This window comes from Gasterosteus aculeatus, chromosome 12 (genome assembly GCF_964276395.1).
Source record: "Gasterosteus aculeatus chromosome 12, fGasAcu3.hap1.1, whole genome shotgun sequence".
NCBI lineage: Eukaryota > Metazoa > Chordata > Actinopteri > Perciformes > Gasterosteidae > Gasterosteus > Gasterosteus aculeatus.
The window spans coordinates 14,291,245-14,317,535 of record NC_135700.1 but is presented as its reverse complement, the minus strand read 5'-3'; the positions used below and the strand labels follow the sequence as shown (position 1 = coordinate 14,317,535).

The 26,291-nt window shown below is 45.1% G+C and overlaps 3 protein-coding genes and 1 long non-coding RNA gene across 6 annotated transcripts; 3 read left to right on the top strand and 1 right to left on the bottom strand.

Annotated features, from left to right (window-relative positions):
• Nucleotides 1–1,044: 1,044 nt before the first annotated feature.
• Nucleotides 1,045–7,635, top strand: eif3m (eukaryotic translation initiation factor 3, subunit M). Its single transcript, XM_040200392.2, has 11 exons — nt 1,045–1,719; nt 2,350–2,482; nt 2,729–2,867; nt 3,090–3,213; nt 3,485–3,579; nt 3,801–3,884; nt 3,974–4,073; nt 5,362–5,443; nt 6,191–6,334; nt 6,700–6,760; nt 7,395–7,635. The coding sequence occupies exons 1-11, from the start codon at nt 1,678–1,680 to the stop codon at nt 7,516–7,518; spliced, it is 1,128 nt and encodes a 375-aa protein (XP_040056326.1). The 5' UTR covers nt 1,045–1,677; the 3' UTR covers nt 7,519–7,635.
• LOC120833368 (uncharacterized) lies at nt 5,445–10,788 on the bottom strand. 3 transcript variants are annotated; one of them, XR_005714303.2, is made up of 5 exons: nt 10,651–10,787; nt 9,421–9,593; nt 8,369–8,474; nt 6,877–6,946; nt 5,445–6,411 (listed from the first exon to the last, which is right to left on the bottom strand). It is a non-coding gene; the product is annotated as an uncharacterized LOC120833368 (long non-coding RNA). The 3 variants fall into 3 exon arrangements; XR_005714306.2 differs by lacking the exon at nt 10,651–10,787 and adding an exon at nt 9,673–9,814; XR_005714304.2 differs by lacking the exon at nt 9,421–9,593 and having other exon boundaries at nt 10,651–10,788.
• Nucleotides 10,239–13,544, top strand: prrg4 (proline rich Gla (G-carboxyglutamic acid) 4 (transmembrane)). The gene is made up of 7 exons (XM_040200404.2): nt 10,239–10,552; nt 10,665–10,769; nt 10,870–11,033; nt 11,112–11,139; nt 11,533–11,671; nt 12,179–12,361; nt 12,488–13,544. Exons 2-7 carry the CDS (start codon nt 10,679–10,681, stop codon nt 12,513–12,515), a joined length of 633 nt encoding a protein of 210 aa, XP_040056338.1. The 5' UTR covers nt 10,239–10,552; nt 10,665–10,678; the 3' UTR covers nt 12,516–13,544.
• An 82-nt stretch (nt 13,545–13,626) lies between these two features.
• On the top strand, nt 13,627–24,895 carry qser1 (glutamine and serine rich 1). Its single transcript, XM_040200381.2, has 13 exons — nt 13,627–14,466; nt 16,005–16,114; nt 16,579–16,716; nt 17,226–20,507; nt 20,905–21,209; nt 21,310–21,426; nt 21,533–21,666; nt 21,747–21,922; nt 22,009–22,146; nt 22,273–22,370; nt 22,484–22,630; nt 23,461–23,556; nt 23,728–24,895. The coding sequence occupies exons 1-13, from the start codon at nt 14,357–14,359 to the stop codon at nt 23,866–23,868; spliced, it is 4,992 nt and encodes a 1,663-aa protein (XP_040056315.2). The 5' UTR covers nt 13,627–14,356; the 3' UTR covers nt 23,869–24,895.
• Nucleotides 24,896–26,291: the final 1,396 nt, after the last annotated feature.

Sequence of the window (26,291 nt, the reverse complement as noted above, 5' to 3'; positions counted from 1 at the left end):
AACTGGTGAATTCAAGACACACTGCCAAGAAAAAGCAGAACAACCAGAAAGTAGTCTTCCACTGAATTATGTATACAGACCCAAAAGTGAAATTCACTATCAGACATCAGGGCAAGAAGCTGGACCCATAATCTATGTCCGCTGTTATATTAACAATTACATCTTGTGAAGACTTGTTAGATTTAGTTTTATATGAAACCAAATTTTGGTTTGATCCGCGTACCAGGTACAGTCTCTATGGAGTTTAAAGTTCTTTTTTGTTATCCACTGTGCACATCATTTTCATGACATTCTACAATGTATATTATGAATGCTATCGAGCATCATGACACAATTTGGCATTTTAAAGACCTTTTAAAGGAGACAAAAACAATGTCTCATATGCACCTGGGTCTTCAAAGCCTCTAAAACTCTTATTCTGAACTTGAAATACACCAGGTACTTGACAACAGCTGTTAATCAGATAATGAAAGCCTCACAGTTACACAAGCACACTTGTGGAGAAGCTGCAATAAATTCTTTGCCATGACAGCATACAAGGGCAGGGAGAGAGTTAGGGGGGGATTTGGTACCAGGCACTTCCCAACACAATGATGCATCGTACTAGCACTATGGTGAATCACACATCAACAGTTTCCCTTCTGCACACTGCTTTAAGGTAATAGTCCTGCTGTGCGCAATAGTTCAGGCATTTTGCGCTAACCACTAACAGAAAGACGTGACAAGCAGCTTTTCACAGAAATGTGACATGGTATGACGTGTCTCCTAGTCTATGTACCCCCTGTAATAAGCCACACATAGTTTTTGTGACGGATGGAGTGTGAGCTGCAGCGCGGCCTCGATATGGGAAAACCCTCCGTGGCGTCTTCACCCAGAGACACGGCCCGCTCAACACCTAAGATGTTAGCAACACGACTGCATGGTTTTCGGGTGAACTCCTACTCCACTTACCCTCTTCACCCCCTTCATCTCAATCACTGAGTGACCTGCCGTTGCGGCAACACACAGGATCGCACTTTGTGCAAAGGCCCATAAAGCGCAACCATAGGTCAGCGAGTGTACGGTGGAAGAGTGTTGGCCTTTGACACGGGCTGTTTCCGGGTTGAAAAGCTCTGGTCCAGGCCCGCCGTGGTGGTCTGCTTCAGATGGACAGCAACTCAATCAGATAACCTCCCCTCTGGGATCAGGTTCACCTCTGAAAGTCTCATCCAAGGCATCCAGAGTAAATCTGCTAGAGTGAAGATGGATATCTGGGTGAGAGTGAAGGAGATATAAGGACGTGACGGTGGAAGTCTGCGTGGGTATTGTAAAATGTAGATGTTTATCTGACCTCTGGAGAAAGGAGCACTGTCAAGGATTTTCCTGAAATCTGGAACGATGCTCATGAAAGTCCAGTCGTTTCTGTGTGAATGATGGCAGCAGGCGTATTAAAAAAATTCAAAGTGCTGTCCTAAAGCAACAAAGTTGAGAGAGGGATACATTCTACCACATTAAGGCATGGGACAGAACTCCACCGTGAACCTCAGCGGTAGATTTTTTTGGGGGTTACTGTGACTTTAACAGCGTGAACCGGAAGAAGAAGAATTTCATCGACACCGCTGCCTTTTCTTTTCCGCTCGGGTTTCAGCAGTGGTGGGAGCGTGGATTTCATCATCAAGGCTCACAAAATCGCCGAAAATGAGCGTCCCAGCGTTTATCGATATTACGGAAGAAGACCAGGTACGACCCATGTCTTTAAAAAATATATAATATTCCTTCTTCCTTCTTGCGGATGAGTCGTTAGATGGAAACTACCCGACGAGATACTTTAGCATGCTAGCCACATAGGATGCTAACGGCTGCTGACAGGTTACCTAGCTAATGCTGTTTGTTAGCTAGCTAACGTTACATGCTGCCAATGTGACATATGTTGACGCACGTTAATTGTAAATACATCATTCCGCTTGCCCTTGGGTAAGATGTAACGTACTTAAACTTGTTGAGAATATCGTTTTTCCGTTTGAACTCAATGTGTTTTCGCCTGGCGCCTTCTTAAAATCTCATCAATGTTGTTACTTTAGGATAGCTACGAATGCTAGCTGCTTAGCCATAACGGTAACAAACGAGTATTAAAAATACGTGTGTGTGTCGTTTCCCTTACGGCTCACTGCAGTAAATATCTTTGTGACTCAAAATACAAACATCACATTATATAACGTTAATGAACCACAGCGAGCTATAGAGGTTGAGTAATAGCACATCATGCCAAACTTATTATTTCTACACGTTTGCACTGTTGACTCGCACCTCGGTACTTCCTGTGCTTTTAGAGTTTATGCAAACACTAATAGTAATTTTACATTGTTGCAGGCTTCAGAGCTGAGAGCCTACATGAAGGCCAAAGGAGCTGAAATATCAGAGGAGAACTCTGAAGGGGGACTACATGTGGATCTGGCTCAGATCATTGAGGCGTGCGATGTCTGCCTCAAGGACGATGACAAAGGTAGGTGTGATGAAGAACGACCCGGATTCCTACCCATTGTCACCTCTCAACAGATATAATAATAGAAATAGAAATATGTCGTTTTCATCAGTAGACATTTTGTCTTGTGTTACCAGGAGAAGCATAGAATGAATCAATGTACGTCTGTCGTGTGTCAAGCGTCCCAGTAAGCTATTCCGGAGATCGACGATGCTAAGAAGCCTGGGACTAAATGCACTACACTCTTTTCTGTGTGTCTCTCTGTAGATGTCGAGAGTGTGATGAACAGCATTGTGTCTCTGCTGCTGATCCTGGAGACGGAGAAGCAGGAGGCTCTCATTGAAAGTCTATGTGAGAAACTTTTGAAGTTCCGTGAAGGAGAGAGACCCTCCCTCAGAATGCAGCTGTGAGTCCCCACTGATATTTTTTTCTACTCAAAAGTCTGTTTAGATTACAGGTTCTTATCATTGTTTTGCTCACCAACTAAACATGCCATATGCATGGAGTCTAAGCAGGGCATTGTTTTTATGTAAGTTTGTATAATTGCTTGCTATATTTATTTATGTATTTACAGTTACATGATGAGGCCTCTGCTCCCTTCCATGTTTTTCTTATTTTGATGCTACAGGTTGAGTAACCTGTTCCACGGCATGGAAGAGAACACTACAGTGAGGTACACTGTGTTCTGTGGCCTCATCAAGGTGGCTGCAACTTCTAATGCCATTGCCTTCATCCCCACTGACCTCGATCAGGTACGTCCTTCATCAGTATGGGAGAAACGTTACGTATGCTGCTAGTTTTGCGCTCACAAAGATGGTTAATAGCTGAAAACAGAGTGAGAAGAGGGAGAAATACCATTAAAAAGACACTGGAAACGGTGAGAAATGACCATAAGCCCTGGTTCATGCCGTGCTTCTTTGTGTTGAGCGTCATAGATGGCAAAAAAAGTTATGCATATTATCTGCACATGCTGAAATTTCTTCCTCTGCAGTTGATTTATGATACATGTTTGTGCCACATCAGGTGCGCAAGTGGATTATTGACTGGAACCTGACGACAGAGAAGAAGCACACACTCTTGAGGCTGGTGTATGAAGCGTTGGTTGAATGCAAAAAAAGGTAACTACATATGGGGTCAGATGAGTAAATTCATGTTTTTGTATGTACGAACGCAAGAAAATCAACACAATTATATGATATAAGAACTTCCTCATGGGGAGAAATGGTACACATGTGTTTAATTCATACACACACCTCCACATCTAAGACTTTGCTAGAGTGCCCAAAACGTGAATTATCTCTGTTTAAAAGAGTCTTCAACAATGTTCTCGTCATGTCAGTGATGCTGCAGCGAAGGTGATGGTCGAGCTGCTGGGAAGTTACACAGAAGACAATGCGTCACAAGCACGCGTTGACGCCCACAGGTAAACTTAGAGACATAGTTTAACATTTGTCATTAACCCTTGATATGATGTACATCACATGGATCTATTGGGATCCCTTATCTTTTTAGATGTATTGTCCGTGCTCTCAAAGACCCGAACACCTTCCTGATTGACCACCTTCTCACCCTGAAACCTGTTCGCTTCCTGGAGGGAGAACTCATCCATGACGTGAGTACAGAAGGACCTGCAAATTTCTTTGTTGTTAAATAAATAGAAGGCTACTGGTATGGTCAGCAGTGAAAAATGATTTGAAATTGAAAAATGTGACTTACTCTGTGCCTTCTACAGCGCACAAAGCAGATTTAAAGAAAGTTCCCTCAGTCCCCCCCCTCACCCCACCACCTGGGTTTGAGAATACGTGATAGGATGCTAAACATCCCAGCCAACCTGTACCCTCTGCATACAGAGCCAACAGATCCACAAAGGACGCCACTCAACTCTCACACACCTTGAAAACAACAACATCAAGTTGTTGTTCCTTGCCTTCCCATCAACATCACATCTCCCACATGAAACGCAGTAGTTGATAAACATAGCTCTCTGCGTACTCTGCAACTGGTTGTTAAACAAACGGAACACAGGCGGTTCAAACATGCAACCACACCTCCTCCGTTGGCAAGTTAACAACTTAAGTTCCTGGGAATCACCATCACAGAAGTTGGTGATTAAAACCCCCAGTAACAGCATTACTGGCCCTTTTACTGAGCATGAGTGATATTGGCAAGAAGAGGAGGCTGCCAAGAGCTAAAGACAAAATCCATCACAACCTGTCCACCCTGCTCCAGGCTGGAAAGAAGCAGAAGCATGAGCTGCCAAACACCATACTTCAAAACGGCTTCTTTACTCTGGCTGTTAGATTCCAGAATGCATCATTCCCCCTCAATCAATAATATATATATTTTTTTTTTCTGTGTAGCAAAATTTGACTAGTCTGTATCGTTGTATAGCCCTGTGGTGCAATGACAAATGAAAAGAACTAATCTAAGTTTCTGAAAACGTAGATACTGTTTACATGATACTGTTGACACGCCCAGACAGATAATGCTTCAAAAACCTGCTCATAAACGGGAATCTTGTTCCCATGTAAACACACAATGTAATATCCTCTGGACTCTTTTACGTGGGTAGTTGGTGTGTTTTTCTCGGTAATATCAGTGACATGTGTGTGTTAATAAAACCCAATATTTAAATCGTGACCAGTTAAGTGGAATGTTGAGCAGTGGGAATGTCCAGCTTAACAGGTTGAGACAATGGAAACATTTCTTAATTGGGCGTTTTTTTTGGTTTTCATTGGTCAACAGACTGGTATTTCAAAGTATTAAAGTATTTATAGCGGAGCCGATTATCAAGCACAATGGTTATCATTACAAGTTAAACCAGTATCAATACAACGATGACGTGACTGTTTCCAGTGTCTTTTTAATGGTATTTCTCCCTCTTCTCACTGCGTTTTCAGCTGTTAACCATCTTTGTGAGTGCAAAACTAGCAGCATACGTAAAGTTCTACCAGAGTAACAAAGACTTCATTGACTCTCTTGGTAAGCATCCATACATTTATGCATGTATTATTTGCACAGATTCTACACAAACAACTACTGACTAATGTTTGAAAAGTAAAAAGGTTTATTAAGAAACATGGTAAAGGTTTCTGTGCCGTATTGGTCTGACTGCCCTAAAACCTCAGTGTACACGGTGGTTGATAAGTGATATAATTGATCTCTGCTCTTTACCATGTACATTTTCTACCGTAAATGTATTTAAACTGAAGAAAACACGTTTTAAAATCGAATGCTGCCCTTCTAAGAGCGTATCAAGAGATTACCATCTTAGGCAGTTAAGTAGTTTTTGAGAATTTATCTATCAATAACCTTTTCCTCTATAAGGACCGTATTATCATTTATCCTGGTGTTATGATTGGAGACGAATGTAAATTTTTCTTAAATTACCTCTGTAATAAAGTACATATAAAGACTATGTGAACAGCCTTTCCGGTATTAAGCTCTCATAGGTATTGAGTTGACGTGCTGCGCGCGCTGTTGACACAGCACAGGAATGTGTGTGTGTCAGCAGTGTTCCTCTTTCTCCATACGAAAGGCTTTGGTTTAATCACAAGCCTGTGTAGGATGGACTCTCAAAACAAGACAATGTGGTGTTTGCGTTAATGAGTAGGTTCACTGACTGCATGCTCCTGAACGCAGAGACAATTATCACAGGGAAACTCCCGGAGTTGCGTGTAATCGACTGTGACTGTTGGTGCTTAATGATCCCTGCGTGTTGCTCTCCAGGCCTGTCTCACGAGCAAAACATGTCCAAGATGCGCCTGCTGACATTCATGGGCATGGCTGTGGAATTCAAGGAGATCTCCTTTGACACCATGGAACAGGAGCTGCAGATTGGCGCCGAGGAGGTCGAGGCTTTTGTCATTGACGGTACAAGCACTTCCCCGCAGATCAATCGTGGCCTTCTGCCCTTGTAAAGTGTGCTGTTGGTTTCTCACAGGGTCCCACTGGGGGAGGAGAAGAGGTAGAGATGAACCGTGGTCGCAGACGGACACACATTTGTACTCTGCTAGCATGAAATGATGTGTCCTTTTTAAAGAAAGCATCCAGTGGCGCAGGGTTGTTTAAAATGGAACAATGGCAGAGACCCAAGAATAGCACTTTCACTGTTTTCACTGACTTAGATTAGCTTCCTGTCCAATTTTATTCTTTAAGTGCAGAGGTTTTTTTTTCTTTGCTTTCTGTCTAAGCTTCTGCTGTGTTTATTCTTTTCCTCCCTCCTTTTTTTTTTCTAGCTGTTAAGACCAAGATGGTGTACTGCAAAATTGACCAGACACAGCGAAAGGTTATTGTGAGGTAAGCACTTTCATCAAACATCACACGTGGCTTCTTAACTGTTATTTTTATTTTGACTAAATATCTATAATAGAGGGCAGCTATAGCAAATGTTTGCTTGGCCTGATGTGCTTTACCTGAATGATCAGCAAACGCGGTTCTTGGTCCCCAAACAGTGTTCTGCTGATGGTGCCACCATCCATGTGTCTGTGGGAGCGCAGCAATGTTATTCAGTGTTCATTACACTCTGTACCTGAGCATACTCATTTGCTTTTCTTGGACACTGCACCACATTATATATTAATTGGTCTTTTGTGGGGCCCTCTAGTCTCTTTTGTTTTATGATCAGTAATGGGCTGCAATGATTGGGTAACTAACTGGTCACTTGAATGTTTAAGTTTGTATTCCTGAATGTGGGCGAAGTTTTCTGGTCGAGTTTATTTAATTCTGGTCTGTAGAGAAATAGGTAATGCGTGTTGAGAAAAAACTATTTTTGCCTCTGTTTTTAATGCGACGTCTTAATACAGACAGTCATGTCTTATCACGTTTAGGTTTTAATATAGCTCTGCATTGCATTTCCTCACAGTTGTGGGACGTGACCTTGCTCTGTCATTTTGTTTTATTTTTCTTGGTTTTCTGTTTTCCACTCAATCAGCCACAGCACTCACCGCACCTTTGGCAAGCAGCAGTGGCAGCAGCTGCACGACAGCCTCAGCTCCTGGAAGGCCAACCTAGCAACCGTCAAGACCAGTCTGCAAGCCCTGTCACCTTCTGCTTAATTCCCCCCTTACCGACTGTCTAGACTGCCTGGCCCGCTATTCTTTTCTGTTTTCCAAATTCATCCAACTGAATTTATCAGTTTTTATATCAATCCAATAAAAGAACAGTGGAGATCACTTGTGCCTCTTTTCTTTTGAAATGTTTAAATGGACAATTTTTTAAATGTTGTGAAACAGCCTAGCACATACTGTCCCCCTGATGGATGGTCCATATATGCAGACAACAACCCCACTAGCCATACAGGGACTTTAATGGGGGCTTGTCCTCCAGCAATTCTCAACATCTGGTTGTAGTTAAAGGATGCTATGTCATTATTAAATGAGCTATAACTTTGGGTGAGAAATAGCCTACAACACGAGGGTCACTTATCTGGGAACACGAGAGGTTACCGTAGAATTGTGAACTTTTGGTTTACCTTTTGTTTGTTCATTGATGTAACGTTAAGTACCATTTACTGCGCACAGTGATCTGTTCTCAGCAGCGGTCCAGAGCATTAGGAAGTGAACTTTGATATATGGCCCAGGCATTAGGTGTAAAAGGGGTCTGCTGGAGTTCTCCTCCTCTGGGACTCTGATGAAACCACCAAAAATTGACAAAGTGCAGACTACTGGCATTGCACTTTAAATCCCCACCCCAAATAGACACTGCATTTTCCTTTTGAGTAATAAAACCACAGCTCAGCGTGTTTACTTTGTTTCCTTTGAGTGGTCTACCACTCCTCATTCTCCTGATTAAAGTCGTAATCCGATCATTTCACCCCTGCCACTAAAATATGTTCACTCCGATGAAATGGACATTAGAGGTACACATTTATGTCCTTTTCACTATCAGAAGTCTGCAGAGGCTCACCGCTCACTTCCCTCTAGTTGTCCACAGGGAGCCAGCTTCTCTGACGCTTATCAATGGGTGTAAATCACAGAACACATTCTCAGGAGCACGGCCTCATCACAGCCACCTGCAAGGTAGAGCAGATAGAGATGAATGCGACCGCGGCTTTATAATAAACAATATCCTTTTTTTTGCATCCCTCAGAATACGCTATTTTTATTTGCAAACCATTGCGTCTCAGCTCTCATCCTGCAAAAGGGATCCCACTCTCCTTCCGTCTCTTCTCGTCCTCTAATTTGTTTCCCTGGATTTAAGTAACTTGTTTTCTGGATGGTCCGTCATGTCAGATGTCCCAGACTGTGCAGTGTTTGGTTTATCTGGTGCGAGCCTCACGTCCCCTTATCATAGTCAGAAGTAGTTCTGCATAGTTAAAGGATATGAGGTGATATTACATTTGGATTTACTTGGCTTAGGTTTTTTCGTTTTGCACATGTAGCTCAGCTTATCAGCAGGAAAGTAATTTGAGTACATTTACTCCTGAACTCTACACTACATTTGAGTGGGATTTATTATGCTTTACAACTCTATTTAACAGCAATGGTTAAGTGACTATTACATTACACTTTAATTTACCATATTGGAACCCTTTCACATTTTACATGTCTCTAATTTTTTAGATGTTTCATTTAAATAACTTAAACGATTTAAACATTATTCAACATTTATCACACCAAAACACACACAAAGATCAGAGAACTGCAGACTCTTTGCCATAGTTTTGTCCCTTGGCTGAGCTAAAACTAGATGAAATTACCTAACTGTATATAAAGTAGTTAAAACTACTCGGCCAGCTATAACAGCACAGTAACAGGGTTTTACTCTTTAAGAGGACTTAAGTCCTGGTTTGAAAAACTTGTCCACGCCCTTTGCTGTATGAGCTGATGTAGGAGCACATGAATTTCCCAGCAGTAAGACACTATTAGTCATTTTAACGTTGATATGGACGTATACGGTGTAAGGTGGCATCTGACATCACACACTAGATAATGTCTGGAATATCTCCTTTTCCTCACCCCTTTTCTTCATATCAACATTCCTCCGGGTAAATCCAAGACTGTGATGGTATCCAGAGACCTCGCCAAGTACAGGCGGGGGGGCGGGGGGGGGTGCTCTTCAATTACCAGAAGCCAGTAGTCACCCAGATAATGTTCATTTGCATCCAATCTCTGCTTTGAATAAACACTGGCTAAGAAGCCCAGAGACAGATATATTTATATTTACGTGGATCATATGAAACATAAACACTGTTATGGTGGACGGCTTACCAAGCAGAATGTGGAACTTTATCTTCACTGTGTTGCCTCATGATGTTTTGGGTGTTTTGAGATGTCTCTAAGGTTGCTATAGTCACCGTTCTTTGCGGTGGAAAGTGACATACTAAGTGTATTTTAACACAGATGCCCGTTGCACAACATTTTCCCATACAAGGCCTGTGAATAGTTGTGTAGTCACCAGCTCTCGAGCTGTTGACTGGAGATTTAGTGCTTTTATGTCCCGATGCGAAGATCCCAAAAGATAGCATCGTTTTACAGCAGTAATTTGTGCTGACCCATTAGAAGTGAAGTTTCAACAATGACCCTGTAAGTGTCATTAAAGTAAGACTGCCCTTTAAATCCTAATATATCTTGGTATGGAAGATCCCTGTTACATGACACGACATAAGTCAGTGTGTAAACTTAAATGGGGGTCACCTACATTGAATTAAAGGTAAATACCTTCTATTATAACTACTTCAATTGCATTGTTCCCCAGCTGCTTCGAATTTCGTGGTTCCAGCTGCCATCTAGCGTCCATCTGTATTTACTTAAATCATCTCCATTATCCAGGTAGACCTGATCGATTAGTTGAGTCTGCGCAGGTAGTTCAGGAGGAGCTCGAGGCCAAATCTGTTCGGGGAAAACACAACCCATTTTTATCCTGCCGGGACAAAAAACCGGGTGGTTTTCGGACACAATTTTTGATCTTCAAAAGACGATCACCGCGGTAACGTTATTTTTAAAGGTCGCTCTTCGGCCGCTTTGTCACCGGCTGCTTCCTGGTTTCTCTTATCTGCGTCGAGGTCCGAGGACGCGTGAGCTTTCGTTTCGTTTGCGCTGAAATTCTGTCCTTCATTATGTGACACATCGTCGGTAAATTTGAACACAGGTGAGCCTATCTGGTGCCTGGTCGGTGGGGTAGCTACATAATAGTAGTTTATAAAAGCTGGACGCGTTGTTTGGTACTGCGCCCATTAATGCGCCCACCTGTCCGCACGCAGGTGCACTCCGAACCATGTTGTTCCTCCTCCTCCTCCTCCCGCTGCTGTCTCTCGGGGATCTGGCCTGTGTGGAGAGGGTTCCGTCGCAACAAGAAGCCCGAGAAGGTGAGCAACGGGCAGCAGGTGGGACAAGTGGATCCACTCGAACCGCTCCGATCCGTCAGTGTGCTGTTGATTGACTCGCCTGCTTGGACACGCGTCCCAGTGTTTGTAGATGACGGGGACGCCAACGGCTTCCTGGGTCGCCGGCTGCTGTTCAACCGGTTTGACTTCGAGGTTTTCGTTCCTGGAAACCTGGAGAGGGAGTGCATGGAAGAAGTCTGCAATTACGAGGAAGCGAGGGAGGTTTTTGAAAACATCCCGAAAACAGTGAGTGACGCCGCTCGGTGCACAAGGACGCAGGTACGACGTCACAGTTTAACCCACTAAACATGCTTTGTTTTGCAGGATGATTTTTGGAAGCAATACATTGCAGGTAAGATATGTGTCAGGTACTTCCATGTGTTGTGTCATCTGAGCTACCACTACTTATAATGACTAGTTTAGCCTGTAGCAAAGGCACTTATGTCACTTTCTTCTAAAACCTGTTTCCCCACATACAAGGTGTGTATTCTCGAGTACAGTTGCTCTGAACCGAACTGCTTGGTCAGGAATCAAATGGGGGGGGGGGGGACAATTCTACCGCAAGTCTTGTTGTTTTGCGTCAGGGAGGAATAAATTCTGATAAGACCTTATCACTGTCTCCTACTGTAAAACATTAAACTATTCTAAACTCCTGCATGGAAACCACCTTGTGATATTCAGATAGTTACTACTTAGTACAACTCACACTGTCCGGCCACTCACTGTGGCCTGTGATGATCCACAGAAAAGGACCAACAGGGCACACGGGTTGATGTGACGTCTCTTTTGGTGGGACTGATCGCTGTTGGTGTGGCCATTATCATCACTGGACTTCTGCTCTGCTATTTCTGTCAAGGCAAATGCAAGAATATGAGCCGGGCAAAGTAAGTGAAGGGGTCTTTATCGCTGTTGATGGGAGTCACATTGTGCATGCACACTTTGTGCCTCCAAAGACAGTGCCTCCAATGCCATGTATCTAGTACAACTCTATTGCACTACTATCCCCCAGGTTCTTGGGCAGTCTTTCAATCTGTACACTTGTCTTGGCATACACCACAAGTTTTGATATTTCGAAAACAGTATCTATTGTTCGCACCTGTCTCTGGCTTCAGCAGATGCTTTCATTATTGATTAATCTGCTGATGTGTGTTTTTTGCTTGGAAATTGACTTGAATAGATATTTCATTCTCAAAATAGTAAGAAATAAAATAATGTTTTATTAATAAATTGATCCATACCGGTTTAAACATATGGTTAGGGCTTCTTGTCAAACCTAAATATATAGTTGTGCACAGTTGTTTAACCACAATAAAATCTCACCTTTTACGTAACGTCGTTATTAATTAAGTATAGTCACACATGTATGAATTGACATGTATCCCTACACGCAGCTCCGTCCAGGCGCGACCGAGGAGGAGTAATGCTCCACTAATAATGCGACGTCTCGACGAGGTGTCCTCACAACCCGTGCTCCCGCCCCCTATGGAGGAAATAGACCCAGCGGGGTTGCCGTCTTATGAGCAGGCGATTGCAAAAAACGGACCCTATGATGCACCACCTCCTCCTTATCCCGGGTATTTGCATAATCTATATCTCACAGCTCACTTCTTTTTTCTATGGTGCATCGTCCATAATGCAGTCACAGAAAGTCTATTAAAATATATCTTTGATGACATCTTCTCTTATTGTTTGTTTTTTAGCTCACGGCATGGGACTATTCGCCGGTAGTGACACAACGCATGTCTCCCAACATGAAGCAGACAATTGAAGTAACATTCACACTGTTCTACACTACTAGGTGTTTTTTTTTTTTTCTTCATCACAAGATTTCAAAACATGCATTGTGCCTTATGTTTATTGATTACTGATTATCTATTTACACTCATACCTTTTCTAATCTTTCTGGCCTGGTACCTTTTCCTAACTGTTCAATCTCCCTTCTTGATGCGCGTGAGCAAGAACATTGTCCCATATCTGTACTAATTATACGAAATACGATTTATAATACATTTAGCCTGTTTTTTGTCTAACTGCAAATGAAAAATCAATTATTTATACATGAGGGATTTAAATTGCAGGGGTGCCCAGGCCCTTAACGAGCAGTTGCTTCAGACACTGCCTGATGAGAAAGACTGAGAAGATGATTATTATTGTGATTCCTTACATGATAGGTATTGCTTGCAAATTAAGCTAAACAGAATGATCTGCATAGTCGTACAGCTTCCTGTTTCCAGAAGAAAAAATAGGAACACAACAGCTGGATTGACTGGCATTATCATTTATATATATATATATTATATAATATTAGCTATACAGAAAAATCTTTTAATAAAAATACAAATATTTTTATTTAATGATCTACCTTACTTGCTTTGTAAAAAATCGTTGTACTTCATGCTTTATTTAATCTTTTCTTAAATTTTATTACTGTTAATACTACTACTGTATAAACTTCTCTTGTGTCATCAACCAATGAGAATACTCTTCTGAAATGTGAAGTAATGTTTAATTTCAATATATACATTGCTGTTGTTTATTAAATGCTCTATAAATAGATGGAGGTGAAAAGTCCCTAAAAGCAGTTTTGCAATATTTTACATTCATACAGAGCAACATAAATCTATAAAGCTGTGAGAAAGGAGAGCTAAAACAAGTCACTTACCTATCTGTAATTTTACATGAAGCTGATCTGTACCGTGACTACCTGAAGTGACAATTTATCTAAATATTTTTAAATAAAGTTGATATTTAAATTCTCATTGTCTCCTCTTTCGACCGTGTTTGAGGTAGTGTACATGGGTTCAAGATGGCTCAATGGTGTTCTCTTTTTTTTTTTTTTTTTTCTTTCTTTTTTTTTCTGGTGTGCATATGTCGATGAACATTGTATTTTATCCTTTATGTCCTTTGTCACTAACAAGTTGTTGTCAGCCCATTAAATTAGCGGCCGAGAGCTGTTTCTTTGAGGATGCTAAATGGGACAAAGTTTCCCAAATAACACGAGTATTAATAAGGATGCTGCACAACAGTCATCCTAATACAAGTGTCAGAGGGGAGTTCTAACAAAACCTGTATGTTATTTGCCTGAATGTATTAAGATTTCATTTAAGTTAGCTTGGGACTTTGTTTCTATGCCAAAACAAATCACTTGATATGTAGATTTGGGGTTTCTGTGGCATTGTATAAATCACTTCTGGAATCTTAAATCAGCTCAAAAACAATAATCGAGCTGAACTTTTAGACGGAGTTGAGGAAAAAGCGAGAACTACAAAACTTCCAGCGAAAGTCTGCGGTGCATCCTGGGAAATTCACTAACATCGGTACGTGAAGCCATGCAAGGCTTGCACGACTCCCCGTGACGGGAGACCGACAAAAAAACATCCGAATCCCCCCAGAAGACTCGGGAAAAAAGGTACATTCTTCTCCGGGACACTTTACGAGTTCACGGACCGTGCAGCGCTCCGACGGGGCACCGCCTGCCCGCCCGCTCGCTGGGTCTGACCCCGGGGGGCTGCTACGATGCGTGTCCGCTGCTCCACGAAGCTCCGCCGGGGAAGTGAATCTCTCACCGGATGATGGACACGAACTACCCGACCTCCAGCTTCGCGGACGCGCTGGCTCCACCAGCACAGACCGTAGCTTCTTGGGCCTATGACCGCAGCACGGCCACTGCCAAGCCGAGGTAGGGAGATGAAGGAGAGGGCACCTTCCGAGGGAAACTGCGGCGGTGCTTGGGGGGGGGGGGGGGGGGGGGTGTTTGGTGGCGATGGTGTGTGGGGCGGCGTGGAGGGGGGGGGTCAGCTAGCTTCGCTGTTGTGGAAAAGTGCAACGGTCCTCGTCGTTGTGGAGTAAATTGGAGGAATGCCCGTGTTGCATTCAGACGCAGTAGCGGAGCCTTTGACTTGCCGTTGCGGGCGCGCACCTTGCTAGGTCGGCTAGCACGCCGTCTCCTCGGCGTGGCCACGGACACCGTCCCCCCCCAAACACACACACACACTCGTTTCATACGTGTAGTAATCTGACCATCTGGGCAGCTTAGCTAAACATGTATCCGAGTGTTTTTCTTGACCCTCGCGGGTAGGTGACTAGCTACCGATGCTAGCCGCGTCAGTTGTGTCCAAACCCCCGAACTAGTGGTAACGTCTCCCGGCTAACGTCGTTGTCTTCGCCTCGCAGCTAAGCGACGTCACTTCGGCGCCCGACTCGTCGTGTTAGTTTACGAGTTCGAGCTCGGTTGACGTGTTTGACGTTCTTTCAACTTGCTTTTATATTTTGTCAAACAGACCCCCTAGTTTCGGAACTCTAATTTAGTGAAACATCCAGACTGTTGTGTAATGATCTTCTCCATCTTGTAAGTGATACAAATGGATCTCACCCGAGGACACGAGTCGTGTCCCTTTGGTCGGGTTGCGCTCATAAGCAGCGCACAAGTTAATCAATGACTAAGTATTACCAAGTCTTTAGATAAGGACCAGAAGAGATCAAGTGAGATTAGACCACCGGAATGAGAACTTCCTCGATCTGTTGAATGAGGGATCCTTTTGTTTTCACCGCTCCCAGGTACAGATGTCAGAGGACACATTTCACATCTGCACAGATAATAAGTTGATGTTGTGGAAGTCTGCCGTGTTGTTGTACCGGACTGCATTATGTCCAGAGGTGTGTCAAATGCTTCACCCAGTGCCTCACAAACAACACCAGTGCAACGCAATCACTAACTATGACCTCAGTTCAAAAACAGGCTGTTTTGATTTACTCCTCTTTGACCGTGTCAATCAAAAACTGAACTTTATAGCTAGTCTTTGTGGCATTGCATTAATCGGGTATGCCTGTGTATGGTACTTTATAGTTAAGCTAAGAAGAGTTGCGTAACAGAAAATGCCAGTGCTTGTCTATTGAAGGGATAAAAATAAAAAAAAGCGGCTGATGACTTCAGCTTTGTTCTTCCACAGACGAACACCTTCAGGCAATAAGAGAACAAGCCGGCTGCGTGATATTCCCTCAGATTTCATAACTGTTTCACACGAATCTTTTTTCAGAGAGAATATAGAATGTAATGTGTCAGATATAAAACATATTTTCCCCATGTCTCAAGGTAACAGAGTACTAGAGCTCCTCACGCCAAGAGGAGCAATCCGTGTCGTTTGCTCTGTCGGGTGGCTCCATCGCTTCTTGCCAAGATGAGCGCTTTCATGTGAGCGTGTTTGTGTGTTGACGCAGTTCCAGTTATGGCGCGGCGCACCTTGATGCAGAGCTCCTCCAGAGGCAAAGCTACGCTGATAACCACCAGCTTCCCACCTACACCACGTCGCACCTGCCTGCGACCGCAGGTGAGTTATAAATGGTTTAGAAAGTGCCAGTACACCCAAATTACTATGGCAATATTTTTAGTTGATACACTTTGTCTTAATCTGTCAAATCTGAGATGCATGTGCCGCCTATACAAATAGGGATTGCAAAGGATGTTTAATTGGAGGTACTCACAAACTGAAAAGCTTTGTTTCACAAACTCGGACATAAGCCTCAATGCAGACAGTATTTTGTTGGGTTCATTTCATTACAAGAAACTACTTCAATTTCACAAGTATACATAGTATACAAGTATTTATGCCTGGTCCATTTATCTGGGAAATTTGTGGAGCTCACTCGAGGCTACTGAGAGATGAGTTAATTCCTTTGCAATTTGGGTGAAGTAACTGGTTAATGGCTATTGCTTACCTGGCGCGTAGCACACGGATTACTATGTGGCCCTTTTCTGTGGTTATGTTCACGTTCCTGTTTCTTTAACCTTCAGGAACACTTGACTCGAGCAGTAATTCTTCTGAGACCTCAATCATGAGCTTCCTGTCAGCCATGGAGCCGAGAAGCCTTCAGGCTGGTCCTGTCGGTGCCTCACTGCTTCCTCCTTTTAGACCCCCGTCATGGCCCGCCGGTGAGAACACGTCCACTGTTTATGTGTTATTTTCACGCTACCACCTATTGGACTATGGACGTTTTGTCTATTCATATGGGCTTCTTATGATTTTAAATGCACTACAGAGTGGTAAATACGCAGGGTGTTTTGTCCAGTTTATTTGTGAGAAACATTTACTGATACAAGTGTTTGTGTATAAACACTGTATTGTGTTTTAAATCTACAATAACAAAGCTACGATACTATTGTGTTCTAGACGAGATCCTTTTTACATGTTGTACTATGATCTTTATTTTAAAGATTTAAATAACACAAACACGGTAATATATTCTTAACTATTGAAGCAGAGAAGCCATAGCTCTTAAAAGTACTTTGGAGAGGCTTCTGCTGAAGTTGGTTGGTGTCCATATCTCCACATATTATCAAAGACTTTTGATAATGTGACTAGCGTGCGATATTGCGATTAGGATCTCACCCCTTCGTGTCTGCCGGTTGAGCCCTTATTTTGCCTTCTTTGCACAATGCAGGTACCAACTCCAGCACTGAGCTGTATTTGACTGGTGCCCTGCCTTCTACTGCCACTTTCCCCTCTCCTGCCGCTCTGTCGTCGTACCAGCACCCTGGTGCCTACCCTTCCCGGAGTTACGCTACCAACCCGCCCTTGGCTCTCCAGGATCCTGCCTTCAGCACTTCCACCAATGGCCTGTTCTCTCACCACGACCCCCTCATCCACCTCAAGTCCAGCCAGTCTCTGCTTCCCACCGCGCTGGCCTTCAATCATCTCTCCACCCCGGCTTTGGCTTCGGCTCTGCCCGTCCAGTCCTCGACCTACCGATCGGCTCAGGAGTCGGCCCCCCACCTCCTACAACCCCAGTTCAGCCTGCTGCCCTCCTCTGCCCTGCCCGGCCCTCAACACCCCTACGGGGCCGCCGTTTTCTCCGGCTCCATTGAGAGAGCTCTTCAGCGTGAATGTAGTGTGATCAAACACCACCAGAGGCCTTCCAGCAGCCACGACGCCTCGGAGCAATTGGCCAATGCAGAGCACCCCTTACAGGGGTACTTTGGCTCTGGCGGTGAAGCGGATGTGTCCTACCAGCAGGACCCCTCCCGTCAGACCCCTCTGTCCTGCAGCCCTTCCCCGGGGGCCGATTCCTCCCAAGGGGTCCATCGGGCGCCACAACCCAACACCGACTCCGTACCTCGAGCGTATTCCTCCACGTCTGTGCCAAAAGTGAAAGACTGCTCTTCCAAGGTGGCTCAACACCCGATTGGGGATGAGGAGGGTCATGAGCACCCTCGAAAGCTGACTGGAGGGTCCCCCGACCATTACTCCTCCCCAGGACAGAAGCAGAACTCGGTGATTGCTAACCAGCAGTCAGGCCAGCTGTCCGGCCTGATGTCCAGTAGTCTGTGTCAAACCTATATCCCCCCACAAGCCCAGTCACAGCCCCCCCATTCGACCTCAGACAAACACTCTCCCCTTTACAAGACTCTACCTTCCCTCTCCAGCCAGTCTGACGTGTCATCTGTTGGTCAGACTCCTGTTTACTCCTCCAGTCCCAGGATGAGCCATGAGCAGGAGATCCAGTACGGAGCCCAGGTCCAGGGCTTGTGTCAGGGGAGTCTCTCAGAGAGCTACCCCACATTGCACTCTCAGGGGGCCCCCAATGTGACTTTCACATCTCAAGCACAGGGGCACGGTTTGGTGACTCCGAGCTATTCCACGGGACCATCGCTCATATCCTCCTACCCGCTGACATGCGTGCGGAGTCTCCCCACGTCAAGTTCCTCGCAGGACTACACCCTCATGCAAGAGTCAGTGGGGGGTAAAACGCATGACACGCTGTCCCAGCAGCAGACACAGACCCACAAATATGTTTTGTCCACACCGTTGCCTACCTACTCTTCACCCGCTCAAGCCTTACAGAATAACGTCAGATCCTCAATACAGGACATTAAGCCAACATATGAGAAACACAAACTCGTAGAGCTTCCTATCCAGGACCTGGATGCGCTCCAGCAGGCATCAATGGAAGACTCTGCTGCAGCTAGTAATATGTCTGCTCACAACAATGTCATCTATGTAGTTTCAAAAATGGACGATAATCACAAAACGCAAAGCGTTATCCGAAGTTATTCACGGTCTGACGACCAGCTGCTGGGACTAGTTCACACAAACGCGGAGCAGACAAAGGATGAAAGGATGGGTTCTCTGAGCCATCAGCACATCCATCTAAGCAGTGCCAACGGCCAGGAAAACGCCAACACAAAAACTACAAACTCCAGTATTATTGCTACACATGTACCACTTGACTCGGAGCAGCTCAAACAGCACCCGCTCCAGCTCAAATCTCCAGAGCCGCATCATCAAAACCCCCAGAATCACTCCCAGTCTCAGAGCCAGACCCCGGCGGCCCACCCCCAATTCATCACCATCCCCAGCGCTCTTCTCGAACCCAACCAGATGATTGTACTCCAGCAGCCGCTTGTCCACCACAGTCAAAACCCCTCAAAGGTGGTGTCCGTTCAAGGTATCCAACGGGGCCAAGATCTGGGCCCTGTTCATGTCCAGTATCTTCAGATGGGCCGCGAACTGCTGGGCCCCAGTGTCACTGAAACCCTCAGACAGCAGGGCCCCGCCGCGTCTGAGCAGGGCTCCGGATGCCCTGATAACTCCAAACACCACTACAGCCAGACGGCAAATCAGCCACCAAACGATGCCAAGAACCACTTTGCCCTCAACTCCATTTGTTTCCCCGATTCGATGCTACTCGCAGATGAGCGAAATATTCTGTCAAACGTGGACGACATCCTGGCCGCCACGGTGGCGGCCTGCGGCGTCACACCGCAGGACTTTGTCAAAGCCACGTCCTCCGCCGAGGCGGAAATGGCAGCGATGGCGAGTCCCGTCGATTCCAAAGGCCACTTCCAGACTGTGGATATAAGGCACGTGTCCCCTAGTTTCTCCGCGGCACAACAGGCCATCATGACCAACACCATGACACTAAATGAAGTTCAGATGGCCACAGGCTGCCACGGTCAGCCCGTTCACCACGGTCCTTCTGAGCTGGACGCAAATGGAGATGGAGGAAGCTCTGAGAACGATTACCACTTGGCAGGGCAGGCGTACGACCCGCCGGCTCTCGGAGTCAAAGGGAACGTAAAGGGTGTTAAAGGCGAGGGCGGCCTCGCGGAGTGCCACGGTGGTGAAGACTTTCCGAAAAAGAAGGCCCGCCCTAAATCCTCGATCAGACCCGGTGGGCCGGAGGAGGACTGTGGGCAGGTTAGACCGACCAAGCGCAGCGGGCAGGCAAAGCGGCAGAACTCCAGGGGCAGTGACGGCAGCTCGCCGTCCGCCTCCCAGGGGGTGTTTGATGGCTGCCAGCAGGAGAGGATCAGACAAAAGATCCGAGAAGTCGAAGAGAAACAGCCAGAGGTCAAAACCGGCTTTATTGGCTCCTTCCTCGACTTCATCAAATCGGGCCCCAAACATCAATACTCCCCGAGTCCCACGCGGACGATTAATCGCCCTAGAAAGCCCGGCACCACCGCCAAGCCACCGGCGTGTCCGCTGCCTCCTTTGCCTCCCAAGCTGCAGACTCTGCCCGGGCCCCTGATTCCCCAGGAGAGCCAAGGAGTGAGCATCCAACAGAAGCGTCTGGATGAGGATTTGCAGAAAAACCTGGAGACTCTGCCGTCGTTCAGCTCCGACGAAGAGGAGAACACTGGGAAGAACCAGGCCCTGAGGAACAGCATCAGCTCGGCGCTTTCCGCTCTGGATGAGTCTTCGGATCGGAAAACCAGAGCAGGTAATCGTGCCCGGCTTAGGCTGCTCAAGAGCCTCCGGTGTTCTCATCATGACAGCGACCTACACATTTTTATAATATTGTTTATCTATTCATTGTTTTTTTTTTTTTACATTCACAAAATTTTCAAAATACTGAAAAGACGTAATTGGCCAGCCAACCAAGATTTTTCAGCATTGCTGAAGCTGCAAGTCTATTTTGGCTTAAGTATTTTTTGTTGTGCTGTTTTTTCAACTTTATCATATATGTAATATGAGTAATACCATTTAATTAATATAAAATATTATACAAGTAATGTGGTCTCATGTATAACAATTTTTCCCTTTTTATGAAAGTTGTTTTTATTCATTTTAAACACGAGAAGTTGTTTCTTCCTGACAATTATCCTCTCCTTCTCCAGATAACCCAATCCCCGGTTTGATGATGAAAACGGTCCAAGTTCCCATCATGCCTCTTGTCGTTACCAATACCTGTTTGTCACGGTTCACCACACCTACACAGACGACAAGCGCCGTCTCAGCTGCGACCGTGTTCGTGGCCAAGGAGAAGTCCAAAGAGACCCCACCAGGCCAGACGGCCGTGCAGTTGACGAGTGTGGCCATTGAGGGACTCACCGACGAGGAGCTGTCGGACAGCGGAGGCGAGGGGATGTACAGGGAGAGAGACGAGTTTGTTGTCCGGAACGAAGACATCGAAAACCTGAAGGTACAGCTTTGCAAAAAAAAAGCGCATCTGGATAATAATGTGCCTCATATCAGAGTCACATCACAGTTTCCCCACTGTAACCTCTACTACGTGTGTCTAGGTCACGATGAGAGCAGGTAGTGAGCCTCCAGCCATCTGGAAAGTCCAGAAGGCGCTGCTGCAGAAATTTGTGCCCGAAGTGAGAGATGGAAGGAGAGTCTTCTCAGCCACCAACAGCGTGAGTCAAAGCAGACGCGTGGACGCATCAGTCGTCGATCATTCAAGTGTTTGTTTGTTTTTTTCCTTCAGTCTGCAAAAAGTAAAATGTTTCTTCTCTTGGGCAGTATCTTGGATACTTTGGCGATGCCAAGACCATGTACCAGAGGGTGTATGTGAAGTTCTTGGACACCGTAAACAAAAGGGAGTATGTTCGTGTTTGCAGTCGGAAGCCGCGCTGCAAGCCCATGAACTCGCTACGGTACGCGCAGGGCGCTGACTGACGTAATGCCTGAAACGTGGCGCTCCGGCTGTCTAACTTTTCTTTGTTCTGAAACCCAGGGGTGTTCAGGTGAAAACATTGCTGGGCTTGACAGCCGACCCCTCCTTAGTATCCCAAAGCCAAAAGGCTCGGCCCAAACAACTCAAGCCCAGGGCAGAGCCCCCACCTAAGAAGAGGAGGAAATGGAAGGAGGAGTTTTCCCCGCACGCCTCGGAATCATCTGCTGAAGATGGAGGTGAAGATGCCGTTTAATTACATATTGTTATCGTCAGTATCTTCCTGCTCTTCCTTATGATTGATCTCCCCCAAACCTCCTCTTAGAGTTAGAGCCCTCAGTGCCGTTCGCGTCGCGGTTGCTCAACACGAGGACCATGAAGGAGACATTCAGGAGCTTTGTGGAACTGCTCATCAGCATTGCCTTAGATGAAGATGTAATGACAGCACTTGAGAGGGCAAACGGTGAGTGAACTAACCTTTTTTTGATAATTATTAGCTTTATCACAGAGCAAGAATCGTGTATTTAAAAGTAAATCAACAAGGTAAAAACAGGTTGGTGGTATACTTAAGGTGTGTTGACTGTTTCAGATGAGTTTCTGCTGCCACAGATGAAAAGAGTGGATGGAATGATCAGCGACAACAGGAAACGCCTGCTTCACAAACTGCACATAGGGCAGGTCCTAAAGGTGGGTTGGATTGATGTTTGTTGTGTGATTACTCTTACTCCAAAAGACTTAAGAGTAATCTTACAAACAAACAAAACGGCAACCCAAGTAACTCCCTTGTTGTGGGTCCTCAGACGGCTCTCGACAGCTTCCCAGAGATTGCCGTTGTGACCGAGCTTACGAAGGACGGGGAAACCCCGGCCTTTAAGGTGCGTCTCAGTGGGAAGGCCTACAACAAGAAAACTATGAAGCCCTACAAGATGCTGAACAAAGTGCCTCAGGTGAGACAAGAACCCTGTACTTTCAGTATCCGTCCAGCAGAGAGCACCGTTTAGTCTTTGTAACTCTTTTTTAATCCGCTCCACACTGCAGCCACGGTTCACTTCCCTGCCTTCTCATCCCTTAAGGCCGGCGCATGCTTCTGCGTCTGCGTCGTTGGGTCGACGCACTCGTTTCAATTCATGGTTCTGCGTGTGTTGCAAAGCAATTCACCGCCAGAACAACAGGCGAAGTGACGTGTTTTGTTGAAGACGACCTAGAGAGTCATGTTTATTTATTATTTGTTTATTTATGTATCATAGACTTTATTGCCCCGTGCATCGCCACTGCTGCTTTTTCATCGCGGACACATTTGTCCCGTATTTTCCTCCACAACTTTGTGCACCTCTCGACGGGCAAACCGGCGTTTGCGGCGATCTCCCTCCATGAATCCAACCCGCTTCTACAACCTGCCAATGGCGGCGTGTATAAGCGCTCATATTTACGCATTTCTTCCGACAAAAGCTCTTAAATCTGCTCCGTTCTCTCGTAAACATTCTTTGTTTTAATAATGGCGGTATCGGGCTATGAAAGCGAAAATATGAGACTCCGTAAAGGACGTAGTTAGCGGACCAATCGCAGCCTGGTGCGCTGTGTGAGGCTTGCGTTGCTTTCGACGCAAGCCTAGAAAAACGGCTCGACACACGCAAGGACACAAGGAGGTGTGAAAAGCGACGCAAGGGACACGCGAGGGGGGCTTGCGTCTGCGTCGCTCTGAAAACGCAGAAGCATAAACTAGGCTTTACAAGATGTTGTGGAAACGCGTGTGCTTTTTGCTTGTTGTCTCTTCTAGGAGTATACAGTGGACCAGCAGAAAACTCAGTGGTTCTCCCTGTACCACTCTTTGCAGCATTACAAGTACCACACGTTCCTTATGTGCAAGGACGAGGTGAGACATTCACTCCACTGTGCTCGCTGTTCTAGTCTGTGTTGTAGACAAATGTTACGCTCCCACGGTTAGTTTTTAACAGGTTTCATTTCAGATGCTAATTATTCAGGTGACACTTTGGTGTGCTTTTTGAGAGCGTTTAAAAAAAAATATTGTGCTTCTGCCCTGCAGATAGCATCTATGCGGGTGCAGTCATTGAACGTGGGGCAGGAGGAGACGGTTCAGAAGTGTCTGCAGAACGGAACTTGGGTGGAGGGGCTCTTCGACCGCTTCGGAGAGCTGATCAATCAAGTGCAGCAGGCCTGCCGGTGATCCAGCCCCCCACCGGGCTCGGCTTTTAAACAAAACTCAAAGCAAACCTTAAAACCAAAAAATGCCAACACTTAAGGATGCGTCCGGCTGAACGTGGCCGCTGAGGAGGATGGAGGGAGCGTCTTCGTCCAGCCGCGGAGAGACTTGAATCGGGGACCTGTCAGGACAAGACATTTTGGGGGTCCGTGGCCTAAAGGGGGCAGCGGTTGGACAGCGAGACGGCAGTAAAGTTAAATGTCACCACATCTCATCAGAAAGCAGCAGCGTGATCGACAGATGACAAGGACTTTGGTATTGAGAGCGTTTTTTTTTTTTTATTGCTTCCACATAATGGTTGGCCTAGTCTTTGTAAATATTTTGTAGTTACAAGCCCACTTTTCGTTTAATGTCAGATTATAACCAGTGTGTACGCACTAGATAGAAAGTAATCTGCATGGGATATAGTGCACAGAGTTAGATAGATATATAGATTTATTGTAAAAACTAAAAATATGAAAAAAACCTTTATAACCGTTTATATATATATATATATATAAACCATTGGATAATGTTTGTAAGACATCCATTTTTTATGGAGCACAAACTTATATATATTGTACATTTTGTATAAAAGAACAGGAGGGGGAACTGCAGCAACTCTCTTCAGGGAGAGTTTAGTAAACTATATACTGGATCTATATTGTTGTTTAACTTTTGTTCTTCAAACACACATTTTCTTATCAGATGCAAATCAGCGTTGTTCCAGTACTGCTTTTTAGGAATTTATCAAATACTATGACCTTGACTTACCTGATGGTGAAATGAAATTAAATAAGAGGGGTCTTTATACTCCTTTACAGATTTAGCCCACATTTTATGACAAAAAATATATAAATATATATTTTTCACTTAAGTAAATATTGTTCAAAGACACTTTTTCAAGGTTTTTTCACAGTTTTCCAAAATGGACTCTTTATATGTTATCAATTTTACACTTCAAAAACAATGTTGTTTACAGATGCGGTTTGTAAATAAAGTGCGGCATGTATTTTTTTGCTATGATGTGTTTTGTCGGAGCGGGTAAGCATTTTCCAAGTGACCTGGGGCCAGTGAGTGACGCCATAGATCGCAGCATTAAAGTCCTCTGGTCCATTGAATCGGCTCCAGTGACACAGGATCTCTTGTCTGATACACGCACAGTGTGATTAGAACTTCTCATCCTCGGCAGCGACACTGTTAGACACCATAACGCCGCATCGGCCAACTCAAACAAAGTGTGTCCCTCAGCTCAGAGAGGTTCAAACATCACCTTCACGTCCATATAGGCTCATATTCTGTGGCGTGGAAGACGTGATCGCTGTGCTCGCCCACCATGCTCTCATGGCCAAACTATTCACTGGGACTCGGTGGCGGACTTTGTGTCGTCTGAGAGGGTCCTGAGCCTGATGAATAAAATATGATTATCCAGAACATAATGCCAAATGACTGGCAACCCCCCCCAAAAAACAAAAGGGGCTCTGTGAGGAAAGCCTCTGTCCTTTATTGCTGCGGAGGACGGCCAGTCAGACAAGCGTTTGAGATTCCAGCGCGGGCACAACTGGTGGAGACTGACGCTGAATGTCTCGATATGAATCACTGCATCGTTTCATATGTGGGAGACGGACTGAGGGGATCCTCGAGGCAGCGTATGAATGTAGGAAGGCCACAGTGACGGGACGGCTGTGTGTTCTCCGGTTCAGTTTAAGCTACTGTGTAGTTTTAAAGCTGCTTTAACCCGTCCCACATGCACTTGATGAACAGTGCCATCTTTGCATTTGTCAGTTCTGGAAAGTAACTTAAGTATATTCACTCAAGCGTTGTACTTTTGAGTGCAACTTTAAGGTACTTCTATCAAACAGTGGAAAACAGAAATAGACTGTTGAGTTACTAGAACAATTAGTTTTCTTCTACTGTTACAGAAACTACTGCACTGTATGATGAGTTTAAACAACGGACCAGGTTTCTAAATGCCTTCGCTTGTGCTACTTCGCAACAAAGCAGTCTGTAGTTTGAGCCTTTTGTGAGGCGTCCACCATTTTACCCTCCGAATTTCTTTACATTTCTTTAAGCTCATTGTTTAGACCAACAGAGGCAACATATTTTACATGTGCAGAACTTTCAAGAATATCAGCAAACAAAAACACATTTGTGTCTGAAAATCTTGTTTTGCATGATCCTTCTGATCATATGACAGTGGACTAAACCACCCAATTATAAATAAAATGGTTACGAGTAGCTTCACCTCAACCAGCTTCATTTTTACCCAGGTTACATCGCAAAACCATTACTTGTATAATCCCTCTAAGGCTGACATTATGGGCATATTTGTCTCACTTCATTGGCTCCCTTAGCAGAAACCATCTTTTTAAATTCCTCTTCCCGGAGGAAATTCCTTTGCCATCATT